Source organism: Cnephaeus nilssonii, assembly GCF_951640355.1.
Source record: "Cnephaeus nilssonii genome assembly, chromosome: 18".
Lineage (NCBI taxonomy): Eukaryota > Metazoa > Chordata > Mammalia > Chiroptera > Vespertilionidae > Cnephaeus > Cnephaeus nilssonii.
Genome location: NC_137089.1, coordinates 12,763,803 through 12,786,857, shown reverse-complemented (window position 1 = coordinate 12,786,857; position 23,055 = coordinate 12,763,803). Strand labels below are relative to the sequence as shown.

Sequence of the window (23,055 nt, the reverse complement as noted above, 5' to 3'; positions counted from 1 at the left end):
ATATAATTCTGCATTCTGGTCTCAGCCCAAAGGGAAGCATTTACTGAACTTATCAGCAAATAGTTGTTAGAAACCTTTCTTCATGTCTAATACCTGCCTTTCCTTCAGAAAGGAGTTGCTTAATTCATCAAAATAATTTCATTTTTAAAAGGAAATTGGTTGGAAAGCAAATAGATTAGGTCTATTATTAAGTTATGAAGAGATAAGTACTATAATCCTTAACAGAAAAGTAAAAAGATCTTATAAGACTATTTTAAGAGATTCTGCCCTAACTGGTTTGGCTCAGTGGATATAGCATCGGCCTATGGACTGAAGGGTCCCAGGTTTGATTCTGGTCAAGGGCATGTGTCTTGGTTGCGGGCACATCCCCAGTATGTGCAGGAGGCAGCTGATCGATGTTTCTCTCTCATCGATGTTTCTAACTCTCTATCCCTCTCCCTTCCTCTCTGTAAAAAAAAATCAATAAAATATATATATAAAAAAAATAGAGATTCTACTCTAGCAACATTATATTATGAAATGAGAGCCAGTTAAATACAAGCTAATAATTGTAATCACTTTCTATTCTCGTAGCCTCTATAAAATGCACAGATGGTTTTTCTGTTTTCCTGTTTCAGAATTAATACTTCATGAAAATAATCTGTATGAATATGTTGACTGCCTTCTTGACATTTCTGTAAAAAACTAAAGATTAAATGGAAAGCTAAATGATTTTAGGAGGAATACAGCAAAGTGCCAGTGCAATTCAGTTCACCCATCCCTCTTCTGATTGTACCCCCAACCAGTACCACCTCAGTCTCAGTTTTAAAATGGACTAGAACTTTCAATTGGCCTCAGTAGTTCCTTCATCTCCCAGGGGTTCTTCAAACATGGATTAATTTAGGACTAAGTCAGATTCCCATGGAGTTCAACTCCAGGCTAGCCTAGAACAAGAGGACACTTAGGGTTCAAGACAGGTCTTAATTCACCAAATCTGGTAAAACCCTTTCTACTTTGCTTTCTTACGGCCTGTGGGGAAAATCACAAGATAGTGAGGAAGAAGAATGCAAAGATTATAATAGTAGAACCTGCTGTTCATTATGGAAAAACATCAGTTTAACTTGATTGTCTTAAAAGTATAAATGCTCCTTCAGAGCACTGACTTAGTTAGCTTTTTATGTTAAATTTACACAACCCATTGTTTTTATTTTCTTGGCTAATTGTGTTAATTAGTAAATATGTAAGACTTTCCATACCATATTGTCTAGCTAAATATAAACTTTGGTCACCAAAAGATAAAATATATGTTGAAAACCATCATGTCATGCTTTAATTCCTACATGACATGGGAGCAAAATGCCTAAATTCCTGCTCCTAAGATCATGTTGCTTTCTATTCAGAATCATCAAGATTCTCAGATCTACATTTTTTATTTCTTTTAAATTTATCTTTATTGTTGAAAGCATTACAGATGTCCCTTTTTTCTCCAGTGACCCCCTCTATCACCCCCTGCCCCCAGGCCTGCACGGCACTGTTGTCTGGGTCCCTGGGTTATGCATATATGCATGTTAGTTCTTTGGTTTTATATGGTTCCTTTTAATGGGTCTGTTGTTTCATTAATTTTCATTATTGAAGCGTGAAATATCATTGTTAAAAACCGGTATTTACATACTGGTTGGTTTTGAGTGTCTAAAATAGTATTCTAAACTTGGGGAGAGTTAGAGTGGGGAATAAAATGACTAGAGGTATTGGGTTTTATACAGGGAAAACCAGAAGGATTTCTTAGATGACATTTATGCAAAGATCTTAAGGAAGTGAGGGAGGAACTATGGAGACATATCTAATGAGTGAATATTCCAAAAAGGTATCTTCTTCCAGGTGAGTTAATGGACAATTTAGACATCAATCTTGGAATTTGTTGCATAGTTAGTAAGGTAAGTCTGCCACCTTGTTTTCCAGGAGAGTGTCTTGATTGTTCTTGGTACTTTACATTTCTATACACATTTTAGAATAAACTTGTTGAGTTCTATCAGTTGTAATTGGGATTGCATTGAATCGATAATTATCCCTTAGAGGTCTTTCATGTCTTTTGTTAAATTTTATTCCCAGGTATTTGATATTTTTTAGATGTCATTTTATGTTTGTTACTAATAGTATATAGAAATACTGATTTTACTTATTCATTTATTTATTTGTTTGTTTGTTTTTAGAGTATGTTTATTAAAGCTGGGGACAGTGAAACAAGGAAGGGCTGAGGACAGAAGAAGCAACAGGAGAGAGCCTAGGCGGGGATGCTGTGGCTCCCTAGAAATGATATAGGAAAGTGAGCCACATGGGGCTGTGTGGACTCACTGAGAAGTTCAAGTCACAGCGACAGAAGTGAGCCTAGGAGAGGCTGTTTAGCTTCACCTGAAAGTCAGAAAAAGGGCCTTGGGGACAGGTTCAGGTGGTAAGCCTGGGAAAGCTGTAGCTGCCCATTGCTCCCCGGAGTGCAAGTCTCATGGGGACCCTTAGATTTAGGAGATGCATGCCCGGGAGGGGAGAAAGGCCTGGGCATGCTGGGGTGGAGGTGGAGGGAGCTCTGATTTTTACTCTTAGTCCTAATGGTTTATCTCTGGATTCTTTAAGATTTCTATATATATAATCATCTGTGAATAATTTATTTTTACTTAACAAAACTTTTACCGTGCTTTGAAGTGTCAAACACTTTTTATGTACCTTTAAATATTAACTTATTTATTCTTCAGAACAGCCCTGAGAGGTGGCACTCATCTCCATTTTATAGTTGGGAAAACTGAGGCACAGAGATGTTAAGAACTTTGCCCAGATCTGCATAGCTGGCAAGTAGCAGAGCCAGGATTCAAACTGGTTTATTTCTTCTTCAATCGGTACATCGTATACAAATTTCTTTTTCTGGTCTATTTATATTGGCTAGGACTTCAAGTATATAGTGCTGAATAGCAGTGGTTATGGGCAAATTGCTGACTTGTTAATAATCTCAAAGGGAAGTCTCTGAATGTTTCAACCATTAATTATGGTATTTGCTGCAGATATATTTGTAGATACACTTTAATTAGTTTTATCAAATTTATTAAATTCTCTTAGTTTGCCAACAGTTTTTACCTTGGGAAATGTTGAATTTTATTGGCTATTTGGAGGGGGACATCTATTATATAATTGTGATTTATTCTTTTAATGTATTAATATGGTGAATTTGATTTTTTCAAATGTTAAGCTAACCTCCTGGGATAACGTTTAATATCAGTGTGTGTAAGACTGGAGCTATGACTTCCTCGAATGTGTAGAAGTTGTGTAGGTGGTCTGGGTCTCCTGAATTGTTTTTCAGTACCACAGAGAGCTAGACTTTCAGGGTTAGTGTTCATATGTATAAAACAAGCAGTAAGGAATGGCAAGCTTTTCCCTGTGTAAGATCACTAATCCTAGAATGTGTCAATTTTGTGGTGACAACATAGTCCTGTTTTGTTGTTTTTTTTCTTTCCAGCCTTTTGTCTAATAGTATTGGACCACCTATTTCTGCTATTTTTGTCCTGCACAAAGGAGGTAAAATTTAGATATTGCACAACTTACGTGCACCAGGTGTCTCCAAATTCTGAATTCAGGATACTGGGGGGAAAAGAAATGTTTTTAGAAATATTTTTATTGATTGCAGAGAGGGAGACAGAAACATCAGTGGTGAGAGAATCACCCATCAGTTGCCTCCTGCACGTCCCACACGAAGGATCGAGCCCGCAACCTGGGCATGTGCCCTGACCAGGAATCAAACCGGTAACCTCTTGGTACATGGGATGACACTCAACCACTGAGCCACACCAGCCAAGGCAGGAACCTTTTTTTTTTTTTTTTTTTTTTTTGGCCTTATTGTACTGTGGGTTCAACCTCCAGTACAGTGTTAAATAGGAATGGTAAGAGTAGACATCCTTACCTTGTTTCCATCGAAGCTTGGAAGTATTTAGTCTTTCATTCATCCTAGGCCAGTGATGGGCAACCTTTTGAGCTTGGGGTGTCAAACTTCGCCAAAAAACTGAGCATAACTCGGGTAGTGTGTCACTTTGAGGAAAAAACTAACTCCAAGACTCTAGACGCAAATATTTCATCCTCAGGAGCAGCAAATGTTTCATCCTCGGCATGCAGCCGCATGTCATCAGAAATGGCTACGCGTGTCAGTGCTGACACGCGTGTCATAGGTTCGCCATCACTGTCCTAGGCCTTTATTCCTTCTGGTAAATTCTTGACAGGCTTAAAGAGATGGCCTTTTTGAGCTGACTGGAGGATTCCGGAGTTTGCCTCTAAGATATTGTCTGCCTTGGGTGGTTTGCTTTTCCCTCAACTTTTAAAATTGAGATTTAGTTCATGTATCATAATATTCACCCTTTTTAACCCTTTGCACTCGCTTGCTTTTTTCTCGATTCCTTTATTCTACTCAGGATTTAATTTTTTAAATACCCCAGATGTTACAAAGCGCGGCAGTAAAATAAAAAACTGGAGTTTCTTTTCATACAAACTTACTTATTTGGATGTTTTATATTTCAAATTATTGATACATTCAAAGAGTAATTTTAATCTCGACATCCGAGTGCAAAATGTTAAAGTAGAAAATGTAGTAGTTTTTAGTATACAACCATCACTACTATCTAATTTCAGAACACTATTATCACCCCTAAAATAAACCCTGTGCCCTGGCCAGTGTGGCTCAGTTGGTTGGAGTGTCGTCCTGTACACCAAAAGGTGGTGGGTTTGATTCCTGGACAGGGCACATACCCAGGTTGCGGGTTCGATACCCGGTCGGGGCATGTGTGGGAGGCGACCATTTGATGTTTCTCACATCGATGTTTCTCTCTCTTCTTGTCTCTCTCTAAAAATCAATAAAATGAACCCTGTACCCATTAGCAGTCAGTTCCCATTCCCCTGTTCTTCAGCCCCTGGCAGCCACTAATCTACTTAGTCTGCATAGATTTGTCTATTCTGGACAATTCATATAAATGGAATCATAATATGTGGCCTTTGTGTCTGGCTTTTTTCTCTTAACAATGATTTCAAGGTTCCTCTAGGGAGTAGCATAAATCAATACTTAATTCCTTTTTATGGCTGAATAATATTCTGTTATCTGGAGGTACTACATTTTGTTCATTCATTTGTTGATGGACATTTCAGTTGTTTCTACATTTTTTGGCTATTATAAATGATGCTTCTATGAACATTTATGCACAAGTTTTGTGTACATATGTGTGCATATATTTTCCGTTTTCTTGTGTATAATGCTAGGAGCAGAATTGTTGGGTCACACGGTAACACTAACTTTTAGAAGAACTGCCAAACTGTTTTCCAAAGCAGCTGCACCATTTTACATTCCTATCAGTAATATATGTGGCTTGTAATTTCTCTACATCCTTGCCAACATTTGTTGTTATATCTATACTAGTGAAATATTTTCCCTTGTTTTAACACAAATCTGAATTAGAATTTAAAATTGTGTTTGTTAAAATAATCCTCCCAACCACGCCTTAATTATAGCAAATGTTTGGCAAAATTTTACAGTTGGGAAATTGGCATAAAAAAAGGTCAAGGGGTAGTTAGATGAAATTTTCAGCTATTTTTGGATTTGACTTGGGTCACTATTAAAACCCTAAGGAAAAGTAGAAACCCCAGTCTATTTGGTTTGCAAATGTCTTGTCTGGTCTCTGCCTGCTCCCCAGCAAGGCATCTGCAGTGGCCCATTTGGAGCCTAAGCGTTCAGTGCAGGGTGATACTGAATTCTGCAGGAGAGTAGTTCAGTCCTACTGAGCTCTGGCTTCTCATCCGCCCGTCTATTTTAAAACCCGGCTTAGAGTTGACCTCTTCCTGAAACTGTTCTTGATTAACTCTTGGACCTTTTAATGACTTTGACACTTGAACATTTCATTGATACTTTTTTCTAGAGTATCTTGAACTTGGATTTATTTTCCATTTTTTTTTCCAAATTAATCATATAAACTCATTAAAAGGAGGAGCTATCCTTTTTATTTATGCCCCACAATACTTTATTCTAGAGGCCATAAGTAGTTTTCATTTACAACGCTTATGGAAGTCAGATATTAATTATTGCCCCCTCCTCAGCTTCTAGGACAGTGGGTTGCATATTCCAACTTGCCTAAGAATCACAATAGATGCTTTAAAAGTTAGATCCCCTACCCCTTAGGCTCTATAAGATTTCCAAGTGATTCTGATGCAAATATTCTAAGAACTACTCGAGAAATATTTACAATGTCGCTGTAAACTTAGTCATAGGAACTTCTCTAATCTGAATTTTGGATACCAGAGCACATTTTAGGGCAGTGACCTCTGGACTCATACATACAGCACTTACTGAGCACCCACCAGCCTATGCCAGCCTCTGAATGTGCCACTCTTAGTGTTGGCTCACCCCCAAAACGGTGACAGGTTGGAAAAGACACGTGCCATTACAAAGAGATTCTCGGTGCAGCTCAACTTGTGGAGTAAGCTCTTGGGTGTTTTAACGTGACTAATGTCCAAGAGATGGCACCAGTCTTGCAGGGCCAGCCACTTCCCTGGCTATACTTCTTCTATTGGAGGGGTCTTAATGTGTGTTTCTTATCCAGTAAGTAAACATGAAAGTGCCCATAGTATTTCCAAAGAGCTTTTTAGTCTTTTCTCTAACAACATAGATGAGATCATTAGACTTAAGGGAAGAAAGCAATTACACACATGAAAGATAAGATGATTGAGCACCACCTGGCATTTTACACAAACTACGTAGCGTTACAGCCCTGAATTGGTATATCCCGCCTCATTTTTCAGATGAGGAACCTAGTCTTCGAGGTTAAATGGATTTGGGGTTTAATTCCAGGTTTTTCTGATGCCATAGTCTATGCTCGAAAGCAGTTTGCTAGAGAAAAAAAGAGGAGGCAGTTATGGGACTCTTCCTGTATTCTATCTCCTGCTTGTTTGTCATTGATCTTTCTACCATCTCCTTTAATTTTTGGCTAAAGGCATCAAAACCTTCAAATTTGACAAAATTCATTGTACTCCATAGGCAGAGATTTCTGTTAACAGACGTCCCTTATCTCAGGGGTGGGGAACGTCCAGAGGGCCGTATGAGGCCTGTGAAATCATTTGGTCTGGCCCTGCCAAGGCATTAGGGGGGAGTTAATTAAATGTCTGACCAAATATAGCAGGCTAATTTTTAAGTTGATAATTGTGTATGACACAAGAATTATGTTATAAACATCCAAATGGCTTTAGGCAGAAAAAAGGTTCCCCACCCCTGCCTTATGTAGAGAATGGAGGCAGGATTATAGACCTCCATCCACATCAGTCTTCTGGGTGGTCCTTTTGGCCTGAGTGGTGCCAGCTGGCTAATAAAGAATGGGTGATAAGTCAAAAGGAAGGGAAACTGATTGGAGAGGTTACTTCTGTTAGGGTCAGGCGGCTGAGGATGACCAGGATAGTGATCATGGGGTCATGTGGTAACAACTGCAGAGCCTGGACATGAACTGATGGTCCATAGTTAGATGTGGAACCCTAGATTCAGGTTCTGTTTTTTGATTTTTTCAAAAATATATTTTTATTGATTTCAGAGAGAAAGAGAGAGGAACATCAATGTAAGAATCATTGATGGGCTGCCTCCTGCATACCCCCTACTGGGGATCGAGCCCGAAACCTGGGTATGTGCCCTGACTGGGAATTGAACCGTGACCTCCTGGTTCATAGGTCGACGCTCAACCACTGAGCCACACTGGCCGGGCATAGATTCAGGTTGTATTTATAAGGAGTGTTCATATGGTCCATGAACCAGAAATGACAGTCTCTTATATACAGTTTAGAAGTAATTTCATGTGTTATTTGAAGCAAACATGTCAGCCTAGATGATACTTCTTAAATCATTTAAAAATATGTAAACTTGCCCTGGCCGGTGTGTTCAGTGGTTTGAGCACCAGCCCATGCACCGAAGGGTCATGGGTTCAATTCCCCATCAAGGGCATGTACCTGGGTTGCAGGTTCAGTTCCAGTCCCAGTTGGGGTGCATGCAGGAGGCAACCAATCCATGTGTCTCTATCATATTGACGTTTGTCTCTACTCCTCTCTCCCTCCCTCCCTTCCACTCTCTGAAAATCAATGGAAAAAATATCCTCAGGATTAACAGAAAAATAACAATGTGTAAACTTACGCCCAGTGATTGCGACTTGGGTGTTATATACCTCTGAGTACTGTCACTTACAGTTAAGAGCCTTTGGGTTTTCCCCCTTTTTCTGTTTTAGTATTATGTCTTACACTCTTGTCTAGAAACTTTGCTTATACGGTACTGAAGAATTTGCTGGGAAATCACCCGCATTCTGTATAGCATTACTTTCTTTGAGACTTCTTTTACAGCAACCCATTAAATCCAAGTGCTAACGTTCTGCTGAAATAAAAGTAATTAGCTTCTCACTCATCAAAGATGATTTATTGAATCTCGTGCCAGGCACGTTGCTGAGCAATATGGAGGACAGAACTAAGCCAGCCAGTCTCTCACAGATAAGTCAACCCAGCCCACCAAAACAATGGTTAGAGCTCATAGAGCCACACACATGGCTCTGTGAGAAAGCTCACAGGTCACTTCACTCAGCCAGGGCCGGTGAGGAAAAGCATCTGGGGGTGACACTGGCATTGGGTTTTAGAGGAGGGCCAAGAATGGAATTAGCCCTGTGTTTTGGGAGGAGGGAGGAGAGAAGAACATTGGGAGCAGGGAAAAATCTGTGAGAAGCAGTCAGTGCTGGGTAACGTTGCATATAACATGGTAGAAGTATCAGAGATCTTATCTAATAAAATGGTAATATGAAAATTAACCGTCACTCCATCACAAAAGCTGGCGATGCCCAGTCCTTTCAGCCCCACCAGAGTCCCCCAGTCCCGGGGGGGCGGGCGCTGAGAGCAGGCAGCATGAGTGGCCTGGCGAATGCTTGCTTCGTCGCCACGACGACGAGGCAAGCATTCCGCGCCCAGCCGCGGATGGGCCTCTGGGCAGTGGGCGCGGAGCAGCCAGGCCCCGCAGAGAGCTACTGGCGCACGGATTCGTGGGCAGGGCTTAGTTTTAATTAATACATGTAGCTCCTTTGGGAGGCATTACCCGTCTTAACCAATACCTGGTTTTCTTCCCCTCCCAGCAAACGCCAAGACTACTCTTCAGCCTCTGTGTGATCGGTCAGCGCCCTGTGGCAGGAGAGTAGAGGCAGAAGTGCTGTGTGACTTTTGGGGGTGACATTTTCTTGATTTGTCGTGTCCCTTGTGTTTTTGTGCTGCTGTTATCACATTGAGGTAGCAGTGACTGTTGGGATTCCTATCCGAAGGTTTCCTCAGTTTTTTAACGGGAAGACTTGTTCCACTCTCATCACTCCCTCTTGTGGCAGAATCCTTAATCTCTTACATCTTTTCTTATAACTCACCATGCTGACTACCGGAAACTTGGTTTGTTTTCCAGAAAGTGGTGCTATAGCTGTAGTTTTCGGTGTCTCCCTGGCCTGCACACCCTGGTCCGTTTTTCTGAGAACACTGATCACTGGATCTGCTTTTGCTACTGCACGCAGGGGCACGTACAAGGCTCCGGCCACAGAGTGGGAGCGGGTGCAGGTTCAGCACTTGGGGCGCTGGGGGTACCCACGCACCCGGTGGGGAGATCGAGTGGGATACTCCAGGGGCTTGTGGACAGATTTCCTGATGAAGTCCTGAAGAGGTCAGCAGGAACCGTGTTCCTTGAATGCGCACTGGTGGTCTCATCTGCTTCCTTTACTTTCTTTTTCCTCCCCTCAGTAATGAAGGGCGGCCTCAGTGCGCTGGGTGCTGCTGGAGAGGTGGATTTCTCTAGCTGCGACCCACACAACTGGGACAGACAGGCATCCCCTCACTGCTCTCCACCTCCTCTCGGGACAGGTTGCCACCAGCGGGCGGACAGCTCAGTCCCGTGCAGCTCGGTGCTGGTTATGTGACTGTCAACAAGACACGTGTCTCCTTGTTATGTCCCTGTTCTAAAGTAACTAACACACTCCATCACTTACTTTTACAAAAATTTAATAGTATTACAAAGGAGAAAACTGTTTTGCTTGTTGGCTTGAAGACTAGAACTAAATATTATTACAGATTTTCATTTATGAACAAAAAAGTTGAAAAGAAAAATGGCATGTTTTGAAAGATACCATTTACCCACAAGATATTTAAAATATTCTGTCATTAGCCCGGCTGGTGTGGCTCAGTGGTTGAACGTAGGCCTATGAACCAGGTGATCACAGTTCGATTCCTGGTCAGGCCACATGCTGGGTTGTGGGCTGGATCCGCATTGGGGATGGGGGGGACGGGGGGGGGGCATGCAGGAGGCAGTCGATCAATGATTCTCATTATTGATGTTTCTATCTTTCTCTCCCTCTCCCTTCCTCTCTGAAATCAATAAAACAATTTAAAAATATTCTATAATTATAAAAAAATTAGATAAAACAAAGTGATATTCTTCTTTTATCTTAACTTCTAAAGAATAAGAAAATGCTCCAGAAAAAGAGAACTGACTGAAGATTACAGGAATGTGTTTGATGGTATACTGATAGAAACTGGAATGTTTTATTTTAAGAAATACCTTTACCCTCAGTTAACAAAAGAGCTTCAAGAAGTCTTCACTTTTCTTTTGACATTAAGGGAATAAACATGGTCCTGCTTAAAAGAGGAGCAAGAAGACATTTAAATATTTGGGGAAATACGGGGTTGACAATGCAAACAGAAACGAAGGCTTAGTTTGCTCTTATATATTTGTTGTTTTGTTACTGCTTACCTATGCAATTTATAAGGGAAAGGAGCTTTTTAAAGTCTAGTAAAAAGTGGTAGAAATTTTTGGCAATTTTTATTCTTAATTATTAGGCAATGCTTCCATATTAGAAAAAATAAGTTCCTCTTATAGCTTTAAATTGATAATCACAATTTATTTAATAATCATTTCATATTATGGATTTAAGTATTGCATTTTATCTTAACAGACTATAATATACAAGTAGTATAAATGTATTAGCAGGAAATAAAGGTGAACTAATAATCAGTTAATGATTTTCACTTTTAAAAATGCATTTTAAAGAAATATATTTCTGTCAAACCTAAGTGGATGCCTTCATAGCCCAAACAAATGTAATTTAACTCAATTTTTTAACAAGTTATTAAAGGAAATGTATGATATAAATTAAAATGCATCTGAATAAGTTCCAAATATACTTATTATTAAATATAAAGATGTTAGCTCTGGTACATAAGAAAATATTTACAACTGATAAAAAGCAGATTGTAGAATATACATGTTCTATGTATAAAAATAAGTAAAATATTTTGTAGTCCAGACCCAGGGATCTTTTCTAAGCAAGGTTTTATCCATGCAACTGTATTACAATACCGTCTCACTAGTATTATTGGAACACAGGCATGCATGGAAGAGATCTAACAATAATCTTGATTTAAAGCTCATACTGCCTTTTCAGGGCCTGTACGTCTTCTAAAGTAAAATGTTTGTTTGGTGTGCCTGAGAGGTCATCAAAAAGCTGTTCAATTTGCTCCTTTTGGCCCTTGCTAATTAGGGCCAACATCATCTGAAAGAAGGAGAAAAATTTTATTAGCATAAAACATTAACATGTCAAAGTTATAGAAAGCCTGTAAAAATCAGTCTCTTCAATGAGGCACTCTGCCACTTACCTTAAACCTTTCTGCTTTACTCAGATAGAAAAGATGCTGATATACCAGTGAGGGATCTTTATCAACAAGTCCATTTTTCAGAGACTGAATGAGGAGGAGGAATAGATCCCCTTCGAGTTTGTTACTCAGCAACGCTGGCAGATCTTTCGGCTCAGTGATGGCTAACAGACGTGCACAGGCTTCTTCATCTTTCCTAGCACTGACCGCGTTCATCAGCTGCCCAAATTCATAGGCATTGTTGGGCTTGGTGATGGGCAGTTCCTCATGGTATTCCGGTGGCCCCTGGCTGGTGTCCCCCTCAGAGGCAGGGCAGCCCGTGCAGACCTCCTCGGGGGTCCTTCCAAGCTCTTCATGGCCTTCATTCACCTTCACAAGGAAAAAAAGTTACACCCTGACACAAATAGCCGCCACTGCGCACATCCCACGTTACATTTATTAAAATGGGAAGGAACCGAAAAACTCAAGAACACTGTATTTAGTCAAGTTCTTAAGTGAAAATGTGTAGTCTGTAATAAATCATAAAATCTACTTTTTGAGGAAGAGAAGTTTTAAAGTATTAGTATTCATTCATAAAAGCATTTTTTAAAATTTAAAATATTTTTAACATTGAAAAAAATTTTTATAAGAATATTTTATTGATTTTTAGAGAGAAAGAAAGGGAGAAGGAGAAAGAAACATCAATGTGAGAGACAGCAAAACATCGATCAGTTGCCTCTTGCACACCCCCTACGGGGATCAAGCCTGAAACCCAGGCATGTGCTGGAATCGAACCGGTAACCTCCTGGTGCATGGGATGATGCCCAAACAACTGAGCCACACTAGCCAGGGCTCTTTTTATAATTTTCCATGAATAAAGCTGCTATATAAAAGAAGACCTATAACTACTTTATCTCTTTTTCCTAACTTTTACTTATTTATTTGTATTTAATAGAGAAGTAATCTTATTTTTCAATTCTCTTAAAAGAGTTTTCTTCCATCCTTAGAGGAAAAACACCTCCGAGCCTCTCACATTTTAGCTCCTTACTCTTAGTGGAAATGTAATATATTAGTATTCATGAATACACAGGAATTCATGATTGATATTCTTCACTGAAGGCAAAGCAGAAAGCTATATAGCATAAGACACCGAGTTAATCTGAAATCAAAGGTAATCCAAAAATCTCTGATGAGGCCAGTCTTAGAGTGCTAACAGGTCTGAATCAAACTGAAAAATCTCTATGGCATGTGGCTTGCCAGGACCATTGAAACAAAATCAGTCCTGTCAGCATTTTCTGGGTCTACCCTGAAGCAAAGCTCAGTGGCCATAGGCTCCCAGCGCAATCTGGAGTGGAAGCAATACAAAACATAGGCCAGACAGGGAGGGAGTGGGAATAGGGCAAAGAACGGAAGAACCTAATGCAGACTCCCAATACCGGCCATGGACCAAACCAGGAAAAGACATAGGCTAATTACCACGGCAAAGGAAAAGTCTGTCTTTACAACTGGATTAAATTTCTTCATTGAGCATCAGAATAAAAAACACAAAATTTTTAAAAAATTGGTAGAACTCATAGGAATATGACCTTAGAATCCAATGTAAGATCCCCCAAAAGTACTTTCAAAGATAATCAAATACAAATACCTCTTGAATCTCAATTTTCCTTCTCTCCTTTTCTTTGCTGAGTGATGCTGCCTGGTCCTTCACATTGAGGAATCTGGTCACCTCTTCCAGTTCCATCTTGGCCTCAGCAATACTTGAGTCTAGCCGGAGAACTTTATTGAGATCATTTAAACTACTCTGATAATCCTGAAAGTAGAAGGGCACAGATCAGCCCGGGGGCGGGAGAAGGATGCTAGGGAGTGCACAGTGGCGCAATGGGCTCCTGTTAGCACCACGATTAGAAAGCTGGGCCTGCAGGGTAACACTTGGGCTAAATTATTGTAACCCATAACACAGCGAGCATCTATAATAATAAAAGCGTAATATGCTAATTATACTGGACAGCCAAATGACCTTCTGGACAAAGCCGGGGCTGTGAGGGCCTAAGCAAGCAGCCGTGACTGTGAGGGCTGAGCCCCTTGCACGAATTTTGTGCATCGAGCCTCTAGTCCTATATAATAAAAGCCTAATATGCAAATTGTCCCCTCGACCGGGTGTTCGACTGGGAGTTCAACTGGGGGTGGGGGGGAGTGGGGCCCGGCGGCCAACCTCCCACGACCCCTCCCCTCAGTTGGCCCAGCCCCACCCATGCAGGAATTTGTGCACTGGGCCTCTAGTCCTCTATAAAAGACCACACAGAATCCGGAGTTAGAAGACTTTAGATTAAACTATCACCATGACCTTCAGTTCCTAACACACGGTGGGCACATGTTGTTGGCTAAATAAGTGAAATAATGAACATCCTCATATTAGCACCTACTCGCAGTGAAACCTGAACAAGATACTACTTAACCTTCCTGAGCTTCAGTTTTTCTTATAAAGTATGAATAACAGGAGCTTTTCTATTCCAGTTTTCACAAGGCTCTACCAAGTAATAAATGAATTAAAAGAATATATGAGTTTAAACCTATAAAGGGCTATAAAGGGCTAAACAAATGTTAGCTGCTACCAGATTATCTTGTTCCATAAAACCCTTCAAAGTTTTATACTGTTCAAATAGGCTAGAGTTGACATTTATTCTCCCATAAAGAGCCAGACAATACATTGGAGAGTTCGAGGGGAAAGAAAAAAAAATCTAAGCTTACAAAACACAGCATGGAATCTGGTAGTAGAGACATATACCACAAAATGAGTCCACTGTGACAGGCCACATTCAAGAACTACAGACTAGACCCATAGTTTTTTATTGGTTGGTGCTTTCTAAATTTTTTAAATATATTTTTATTGATTTCAGAGAGGAAGGGAGAGGGAGAGAGAAACATCAATGATGACAGAGAATCACTGATTGGCTGCCTCCTGCATTTAAGTGTGTGTGTGTGTGTGTGTGTGTGTGTTAATCCTCAGCCGAGGATAAGTGTATTGATTTTAGAGAGGGAGGAAGAGAGGGAGGGAGGGAGGGAGGGAGGGAGAGAGAGAGAGAGAGAGAGAGAGAGAGAGAAGCATCAATGTGAGAGAGAAACATTGACTGGTTGCATCACATATGTGCCCTGACTGCACCCTGACCGGGGATCCAACTCACAAACTGGGTATGTGCCCTAACCAGGAATCAAACCTGCGACCTTCTGGTGTACAAAATGACGCTCCAACCAACTGAGCCACGCTGGCCAGGGAAACCCATGTTTTGATTAAACCAAAATTAATTCTGTGAGGAGGTGAAGAATCCCAATGATGTGCAACCTGAGTATTTATGACATACCCATCACAGCACACACTGGAGGCTAAGGCACAGGACAGATAAGCAGTGCTATGTGACCCTCCTGAGGGACTAGCTGTAATGCCACATCCCTCCCCCCTTAGCCCAGCAACACACCAGAACAAGAGTAATGGAGAGATGAGTTCAAAGGCATAACCTTAAATCTTCTCTAGTTTATCAAAAAGATAAGGTAAATTATTTACAAATTGTAGCACATTATGTACTATTAGTAACAAATCTACGTACCACTGTGTCACAACAAGACAGTTGGAACATGCTACCAACAAACCCAATGCCATTGTGTTTCCATTGTGTTTCTGGAATGTGGCCTGTCCATCCTAAGTGTTCTAGTCAGGGACCATCCTGAAAGGCAGGGGAGTGGGGCAGCAGGGCAAGCCGGGGGAGTAATATAGCCAGTTCTTACCATTCTCATCCTTTTGCGAGTATTATTATTTACTCTCACAATAGCCCTGTGAGTACTAACTTTTACTGTCCCCGTGTTACAGATAGGGAAACTGAGGCACAGTAAGATCATCGTGGGATGATCAAGGCAAGGGCCCGAGGTGAATGGTACAGCTGTAGGGCTGTACCGAGGTGAATGGTACAGCTGTAGGGCTGTACCGAGGTGAATGGTACAGCTGTAGGGCTCAAGGAAGAGAAGCCTGAAAAGAGAGATCTGAGAGCTACAAAATGAAAGGCCACCACCACAAGTGTCAATACGAGCTTTTCCATCCATTCCAGAAAAGTCGGTGCCTAAAGAGCAGTCTGTCTGGTTGGAGGGGACCTAAGAAGACAGGAAATACGCCTTGATAATGTCACAACAGAGGCAGGCAAGTGTGACAAGAGGGCAGGACAGCAGGGCGGCAGCATCAGGCAGGGAGGCAGTGGAAGACGAGGGGGCCAGTCTGCCGGCTCCACAGAGTGGTCAGGCAAGGCTTATTCGCCTGAGAGATGGCCACGGCCACGGCCCTGTGCCAGGAAGTGGGAACAGCGTGGGAAAAAGAACAGCTGTGGTCTGGCCCTTGTGGAAACATACGTCTTAAGAAGAGAAACAAAAAAGAAAAAACAAGCAAGCCCAGCCCATGTGGCTTAGTGGTTGAGTGTCAACCTATGAACCAGGAGGTCAAACCAGTGGGGCGGGGCACATGCCCAGGTTGTGGACTCAGTCCCCAATAGGGGTTGTGCAGGAGGCAGCCAATCGATGATTCTCTCATCATTGACATTTCTCTCTCTCTCCCTTTCCCTGAAATCAATTAAAAAAAAAAAACATATTAAAAAAAAAAAACACAAGTAAAAGGAATAAATAAAATGTTATTAACGCAATTAAGAACACCAAAGGTTGAGATGGATACTAGGGAGGGGGAGGGGTCTCCCTGTGACCCAGCTGTCAGAGAACACAGGGCCTGATGGGAAAGCAGCCTGCGGGGTAGAGGGAAGGTTATACAAAGAGGGGAGTGGGGCTCTGGCAGGAAGAGGACAGTAAAAGCTGCTGCTGATCTCATTGGGCCTTAAAAAAAATGAAGTACAATCACATGTGTTTATGGTAACATTTACCATTAATAGATATGCTTAAACTAATATCAATAAAAATTAGATATTCCAGAAATTGTATTATGATGTAGACAGATTATCCCAACAATAGACATTTTTTGATGTCTTGGTAACTGTGGCATCGCCAACTGGCTGTAAATTCCACAAGGCAGGCCCCAGGCCTCACTCACCTCCTCGGCCCCAAAGCCTCGCTCAGAAGCGGCACTCAATAAAAGGAACAGATTGTAAGTCAACAGCAAAATGTTCAGTTACCTTTCCTCATGAAGAACAACTGTACATTAAGGAAAGGTCTGTGTTTTTCAAAACTGGCACACAGAGAAATCAAAGCCCGGTGGGAGAGAGACAGGAGAGCCAGGCGCAGAGTGTCCCCTGAGAGCTCGGGGGCACCTGTCACGGCGGCCCCTGTGCCACTTCCTCGTCCCAGCCCCTGAGGAAGCGGGTCCAGGTGTGAGCGACACATTTAGAAGCTGCCGCAGCCTGTGCAGAGCTTGAAACAAATTCCCTTGGCACGAAGCTCTGACGACAGGGCATGCACATCAAGCCATAAGGAGTCAAACCAGAAAAACAAGCTGCCGGCCTCCTAATTTAGTGGAATAGGATTACTCAAACCTGGGACTGTCTTTCTACATCCATAATGCAATTTCTGGAATTTGCTCCAGGAAGTATGAAATTCTGGTCTTTCATTAGGTACATCTTCTTGACTTCAGTCAGTCGGGTAAACAAGTTCCGAGTCAGGCAGCCAGAATGAGGTCAAGCTGCTGAGGAGTTTGCACATATGTAAACTCGTGCATCACGCAGATCTACCCTCATGCACCCAAACCCACTGAGCTCAATAAAAGTTGAGTTAATTTTGAAGAGGCCACTTTAATTCAGGGTGCCACACACCGCCTAGAAAACCTTCAGTGAGGCTTACAAATGAGTGCTGCTAACAAAATAAAAGGGGGTAGGGTGTCGGGGTCACGCAGGCAAGTGTGGAGCTCCCAGCTGGTGACTGCATCACGTGCTGGAGGGTGGCGCATCCAGCTCCATTCAGACAGAGGCCCCTGCGCTCAGGACCCTCCTGGATCCCACGCTGTGCACCACCTCTTTATGTGGCTACAACTGTGTGTGTGTGTGTGTGTGTGTGTGTGTGTGTGTGTGTGTATATATATATATATATATATATATGTATATATATATATATATATATATATATATATACTAGAGGCCCAGTGCACAAAATTCGTGCATGGAGGTGGGGGGGGGGGGTCTCCTCAGCCTGCCTGCGCCCACTCACAGTCCAGGACCCTTTGGGGGATGTCTGACTACCAGCTTAGGCCCGCTCTCCGCTCCCGCCACTGCCACTTCGCTTGCCAGCCATGAGCCCTGCTTCTGTCTCCTGGTGGTCAGTGTGCATCAAAGCAACTGGTTGTTCTGGTCATTCCATCATAAGGGTCACTTAGGCTCTTATTATATAGATATTGATTGATTGATTTCAGAGAGGAAGGGAGAGGGAGAGAGAGATTGAAACATCAACGATGAGACAGAATCATTGATTGGCTGCCTCCTGCACACACACACCCCCACTGGGGGTGGAGCTCACAACCTGGGCATGGCCCAACTAATCTATAGCAGCAGCAATTAGATAAATGGGATGGGGTGGGAGGGGGGAAGATTAAGGACAATGGGCAAAAGGAATTTTCTGGAGAGATGAAAATGTTCTTTCTACCTTAACTGAGGCAGTGGCTACATGGGAACATATATTATTCAGATCAATAGCCAAATTAAGAAAACAGTCCCATTTATAGTTGCATCAAAAAGAATAAAATACCTAGGAATGAATTTAATGAAGGAGATGAAAGCCCTGTATTCCGAAAACTCTAAGATACTGATAGAAAGATACTCTGGACTCAAGGATTAAAGACTTGAATGTAAGACTTGGGACCATAACACTAGAATAAAACATAGCCAGTAAGCTTCTTGACTTTGGTGTTGGTGATGATTTTTTGGATTTGACACCAGAACCAAAGGCAATAAAGGCAAACATAAACAAGTGGAGCTACATGAAACTCAAAAGCTTCTGCTCAGCAAAGAAAACCATTAATAAAAAGACAACCTACTGAGTGGAAGAAAATATTTGCAAATCATATATCTGATAAGGGATTAACATCCAAAATAGATTAAAAAAAAACAAAAACTCATACAACTCAATAGCAAAATAACCAACGGAGCCCTTGTGCCCTGTTGATGGAATGTGAACTGGCGCAGTACGAAGTTTCCTCAAAATCAAAAATACTACTTGTGGGTTTCTATCCGAAGGAAACGAAGTCACTAATTCTAAAAGCTATCCCACCGCCATGGTCACTGCAGCGTTATTTACGATAGCCAACAACCGGAAACAACCTAAGCCCACCGATGGAAGAACGGATAAAGGAAATGTGGTGTGTATACACACTGGGATATTATTCAGCCATAAAAAAAGAAGGCAATCCTGACACTTGCAACAACATGGACCTTGAGGGCATTATGCCAAGTCATACAGAGAAAGACAATTACCACATGACCTCACTGCTATGTGGAACAAACAAACAAACACACACACACACCTGAACTAATACAGAGAACAGATTGGTGGCTGCCAGAGGTGAGGTGAGGGGTGGAGAATAAGCACTATGGGTGAAGGTGGTCAAAAGGTACAAACTTCAAATTATAAAATAAATGATTCACGAGGGTGTAATGTAGAGTAAGGTGACTGTAGTTAATAACAATGTAGTATATATCTGATAGTGCTAAGAGAATAGATCTTAAAAGTCCTTATCACAAGAAAAAGATTTGTAACAATGTGTGGTGAAGGACAGTACAGTGATCATTTTGCTATATATACTTATCATTATGTTGTACACATGAAACTACTATATGTCAATTAAAAAAAAAATGCTGAGAAAGAAATCCAAGATCTGCACATTTACAATGTGTGAATTTCACTGGATTAGACCTTAATCAAATTAACTATTAAAAATGCCATTTCATGCCCTAAACCAGTTTGGCTCAGTGGATAGAGTGTCGGCCTGCGTACTGAAGGGTCCCAGGTTCGATTCTGGTCAAGGGCATGTACCTTGGTTGCGGGCACATCCCCAGTGGGGGGTGTGCAGGAGGCAGCTGATCGATGTTTCTCTCCCATCAATGTTTCTAACTCTCTATCCCTCTCCCTTCCTCTCTGTAAAAATTCAATAAAATACATATTTTTTTTAAAAGCCATTTCATCCCTAGCTGGTTTAGCTCAGTGGATAGAGTGTCAGCCTGCAGACTGAAAAGTCCTGGGTTCGATTCGGTCAGGGGCACATATCTCAGTTGCAGGCTCCTCTCTGGTCCGGGCCCTGGTCAAGGTTCGTGCAGGAGGCAACCAATCGATGTGTTTCTCTCACATCGATATTTCTCTCCATCTTTCCCTCTCTCTTTCACTCTCTCTAAAAATCAATGAAAAAATATCCTCAGGTGAGGATTAAAAATAAATAAATAATAAATAAATAAAATAAAAAGATGACCAGCAGAAAGCATAATAGGCCAGGGTTAGTATTTTTAAAAATGCCATTTCAGAAAACGTCATTTTGTTCTGTATGGTCTGATTTTCCCTTGTGATGTTATCTTAGACAAACATGAACATTCATTCAAGTTTTCCATGCAGAAGAACCAGCATAAACAAAAGCAGCCCTGGCGGGGTAACTCAGCCGGTTAGAGCATCATCCCAGTACACCAAGGCTGCAGGTTCAATCCCTCATCGGGACACATGCAGGAAGCAACCAATGGAAGCATAAATGAGTGGAAAAGCACAGTCGGTGTTTCTCTCTCTTTCTCAAATCAACAACAACAAAATTATTTAAAGACCAAGACAAAAATAATCCCCAAAGCATAATTATAAAATACTTTCTTTGAAAGTGTGATTCTCTTAAAGAATGCCACTCGATAGTCCCATACTAACCACCAGTCAGTTAAGACCCAAATCACCATGAGCTTCCCAATTTCTGATACGTCTCTACCATCTTCCCTTCTGATGCCTTCCTCCCACCCCAGACAACTCCAATCCTTTGCTGGAGAAATCCAATGGCATTGCTGGTGGCCTGGAGGAAGTCAGTAAAAAACACACACTCCTGTCCTTTAAGGAGACTTTTCATAACTAACAACACTCCTTAGAAAATCAGGAAATAAATAATAATGTTTGAGCTGGAAGGAGCCTTAGAAATTATCTAGCTCCTCATTATAAGCAGCAGAAAGCTGAGGCCTATTCCAAGGTTTCAGGACTGGTTAGTATAGAACTAGGATTAAATCCCAGGATAATCTCACTCCCATTCCTAGATCCCGAGACTGATGTTCATGAAAACGACCCGATTTGTTCAGAGCTGAACTTTATATATTGAAGTGAAGAGGTCCTCACCTTGAGTCCTTTATGAGCAAGAGCTCGCCTATAGCACGCTTTCACGTTCCCGTTATCTATCCGAAGCGCCTGATCACAGTCCTGCTTTGCCTCTTCAAACTGGCACAGCTTCAAGTAACAGAGAGCTCTGGTGTTAACAATGGAACCCCGTATTATGAAAGGGAAAGACAATATACCTATACATTTGACTGCTAAGGAAAATCAGAAAATAGCTCATCGACTATGTATCTATATACCACAGCTGTTTCTCAATTAAAACCTAACACTTAAGTACAATCATGGAATGTCCTTGCAACACATGGAATTATGGCACTGGGAATACAACTGCAAATAAAACACAGCCCCAGCCCTCAAGGAAGAGACCATTAAAACAAGCAAACATGCCCGGTGGGTTGAGCATCCCACGCACCAGGAGGTTGCCGGTTTGATTCCTGGCCAGGGCACATGCCTGGGTTGCAGGCTCCATCCCTGGTAGGGGGCGTGCAGGAGGCAGCCCATTAGTGATTCTCTCTCATTGATGTTTCTCTTTTTCCCTCTCCCTTCCTCTCCCTCTCTCTCTCTCTCTCTCTCTCTCTCTCTCTCTCTCTCTCTCTCTCAAATCAATAAAAACATATTTTTAAAAAAGCGAACACAATAAAATCTGTAAAGAGTGCTTTGGGAGGACACAGCTGAGAATCTCATCAGAGCTTGTGGGGCTGAGGAGAGGGCAAGAGCAGCCAGAAAAGACTCCCCAGGAGAAGAGACATTTAAATGGAAGCCCAGAGTATGAAGTGACAATTATCCAAAGCAAAGGCCCTGGGGTGAGAGTTGAGATGTAGGGAGAGGAGAGTGGAGGCCAAGGGCCAGCATGTGCATTTTTATTTATTTACTTTTTAGAGAGAAGAGGGAGAGGGAGAGAGAGAAAAACATTGATGTGAAAGAGAAACATCGATTGATTGCCTCCCATATGCAAACAGACCAGGGATCAAACCCGACACCTGGATATGTGCCCTGACCAGGATTTGAACCGGTGACCCTTTGGTGCATGGGCTGACACTCAACTAACGGAGCCACTCCGCATAGGGCAGTATCTGGAACATATCCCATGTCCCTAATGGGATAGGAAAAGTGCCAGATGGCCGTAGTGTAGGGATGAGACGGGAGAGCGGGCAGGCCCGACCCCAAGGGGCCTTGTAAATGGTGCCAGGGAAGCTGAGCTTTCTCCCGAACGTAATGGGTTTTTACATCGGGGCTGACATGTTCACCGTGTTTAGAAAGATCCCTCTAGCTGCCCCCTGGAGGACGAGAAAGGAGGGAACAAGACTGCAGGCACACCGGGAAGGTGCTGCAGACAAAAGGCAGAAACGCTGGGTCCAAAAGGGAGGCATTAGTCAGGGGGGATAACCCATCAGGAGCGCAGAAGGGAAGGGAGCGCTCAGGTCCGAAACTCAGGGACAGAGTTAGAGGCCGTAACTGGAAGGTGGTTAAATGGACTGCGGAGAGAATGAAATGGCCAGAGAGCACAGAGGACGGAAAAGGGATCTACACCTTCAGAACCCCAAGAATGCCAGAGGTAGGCGAGGAGAGGCAGGCAACTGAGCCGTCTGCACTGTCGCCAGAGGGAGAGGGCGGTCCTGGGAAACTGAGCAGCCACTGACTCCGAGGCCGAGCAGAAGGGTAGAAAAATTCCTGGTGGAGTTAGTGACAAATTTTTGGCAAAAAGATTACCAAGAGAGGAAAAGATACAAAAACAAAGCAGGGAGAAGTTCAGTTAAAAGAATTAATCTGAAATAGCTAGAAAACTCACGCTAAGAGTCCCCGTTCTTCACCCCAGATTCCACCTACTCCCTAAAATTCCCCAGATCACCATAGTCTAGGTCAGTGGTCGGCAAACTCATTAGTCAACAGAGCCAAATATCAACAGTACAACGATTGAAATTCTTTTGAGAGCCAAATTTTTTAAACTTAAACTTCTTCTAACGCCAATTCTTCAAAATAGACTGGCCCAGGCCGTGGTATTTTGTGGAAGAGCCACACTCAAGGGGCCAAAGAGCTGCATGTGGCTCGCGAGCCGCGGTTTGCCGACCACGG

The 23,055-nt window shown here is 42.2% G+C and overlaps 1 protein-coding gene across 1 annotated transcript in view; it reads right to left on the bottom strand.

The window, feature by feature from the left end:
* Positions 1 to 10,270: 10,270 nt before the first annotated feature.
* The window catches only part of SPAG1 (sperm associated antigen 1), a gene marked incomplete at its 5' end in the record, with an annotated part of 49,756 nt that continues 36,971 nt past the window's right edge, over positions 10,271 to 23,055 (bottom strand). Inside the window, 4 exons of the mRNA XM_079796388.1 lie at positions 10,271 to 11,588; positions 11,692 to 12,057; positions 13,313 to 13,477; positions 20,986 to 21,112. Of these exons, the coding sequence (XP_079652514.1) occupies positions 11,457 to 11,588; positions 11,692 to 12,057; positions 13,313 to 13,477; positions 20,986 to 21,112 (790 nt within the window). The 3' untranslated portion in view covers positions 10,271 to 11,456. The remainder of the gene's footprint in view (positions 11,589 to 11,691; positions 12,058 to 13,312; positions 13,478 to 20,985; positions 21,113 to 23,055) is intronic.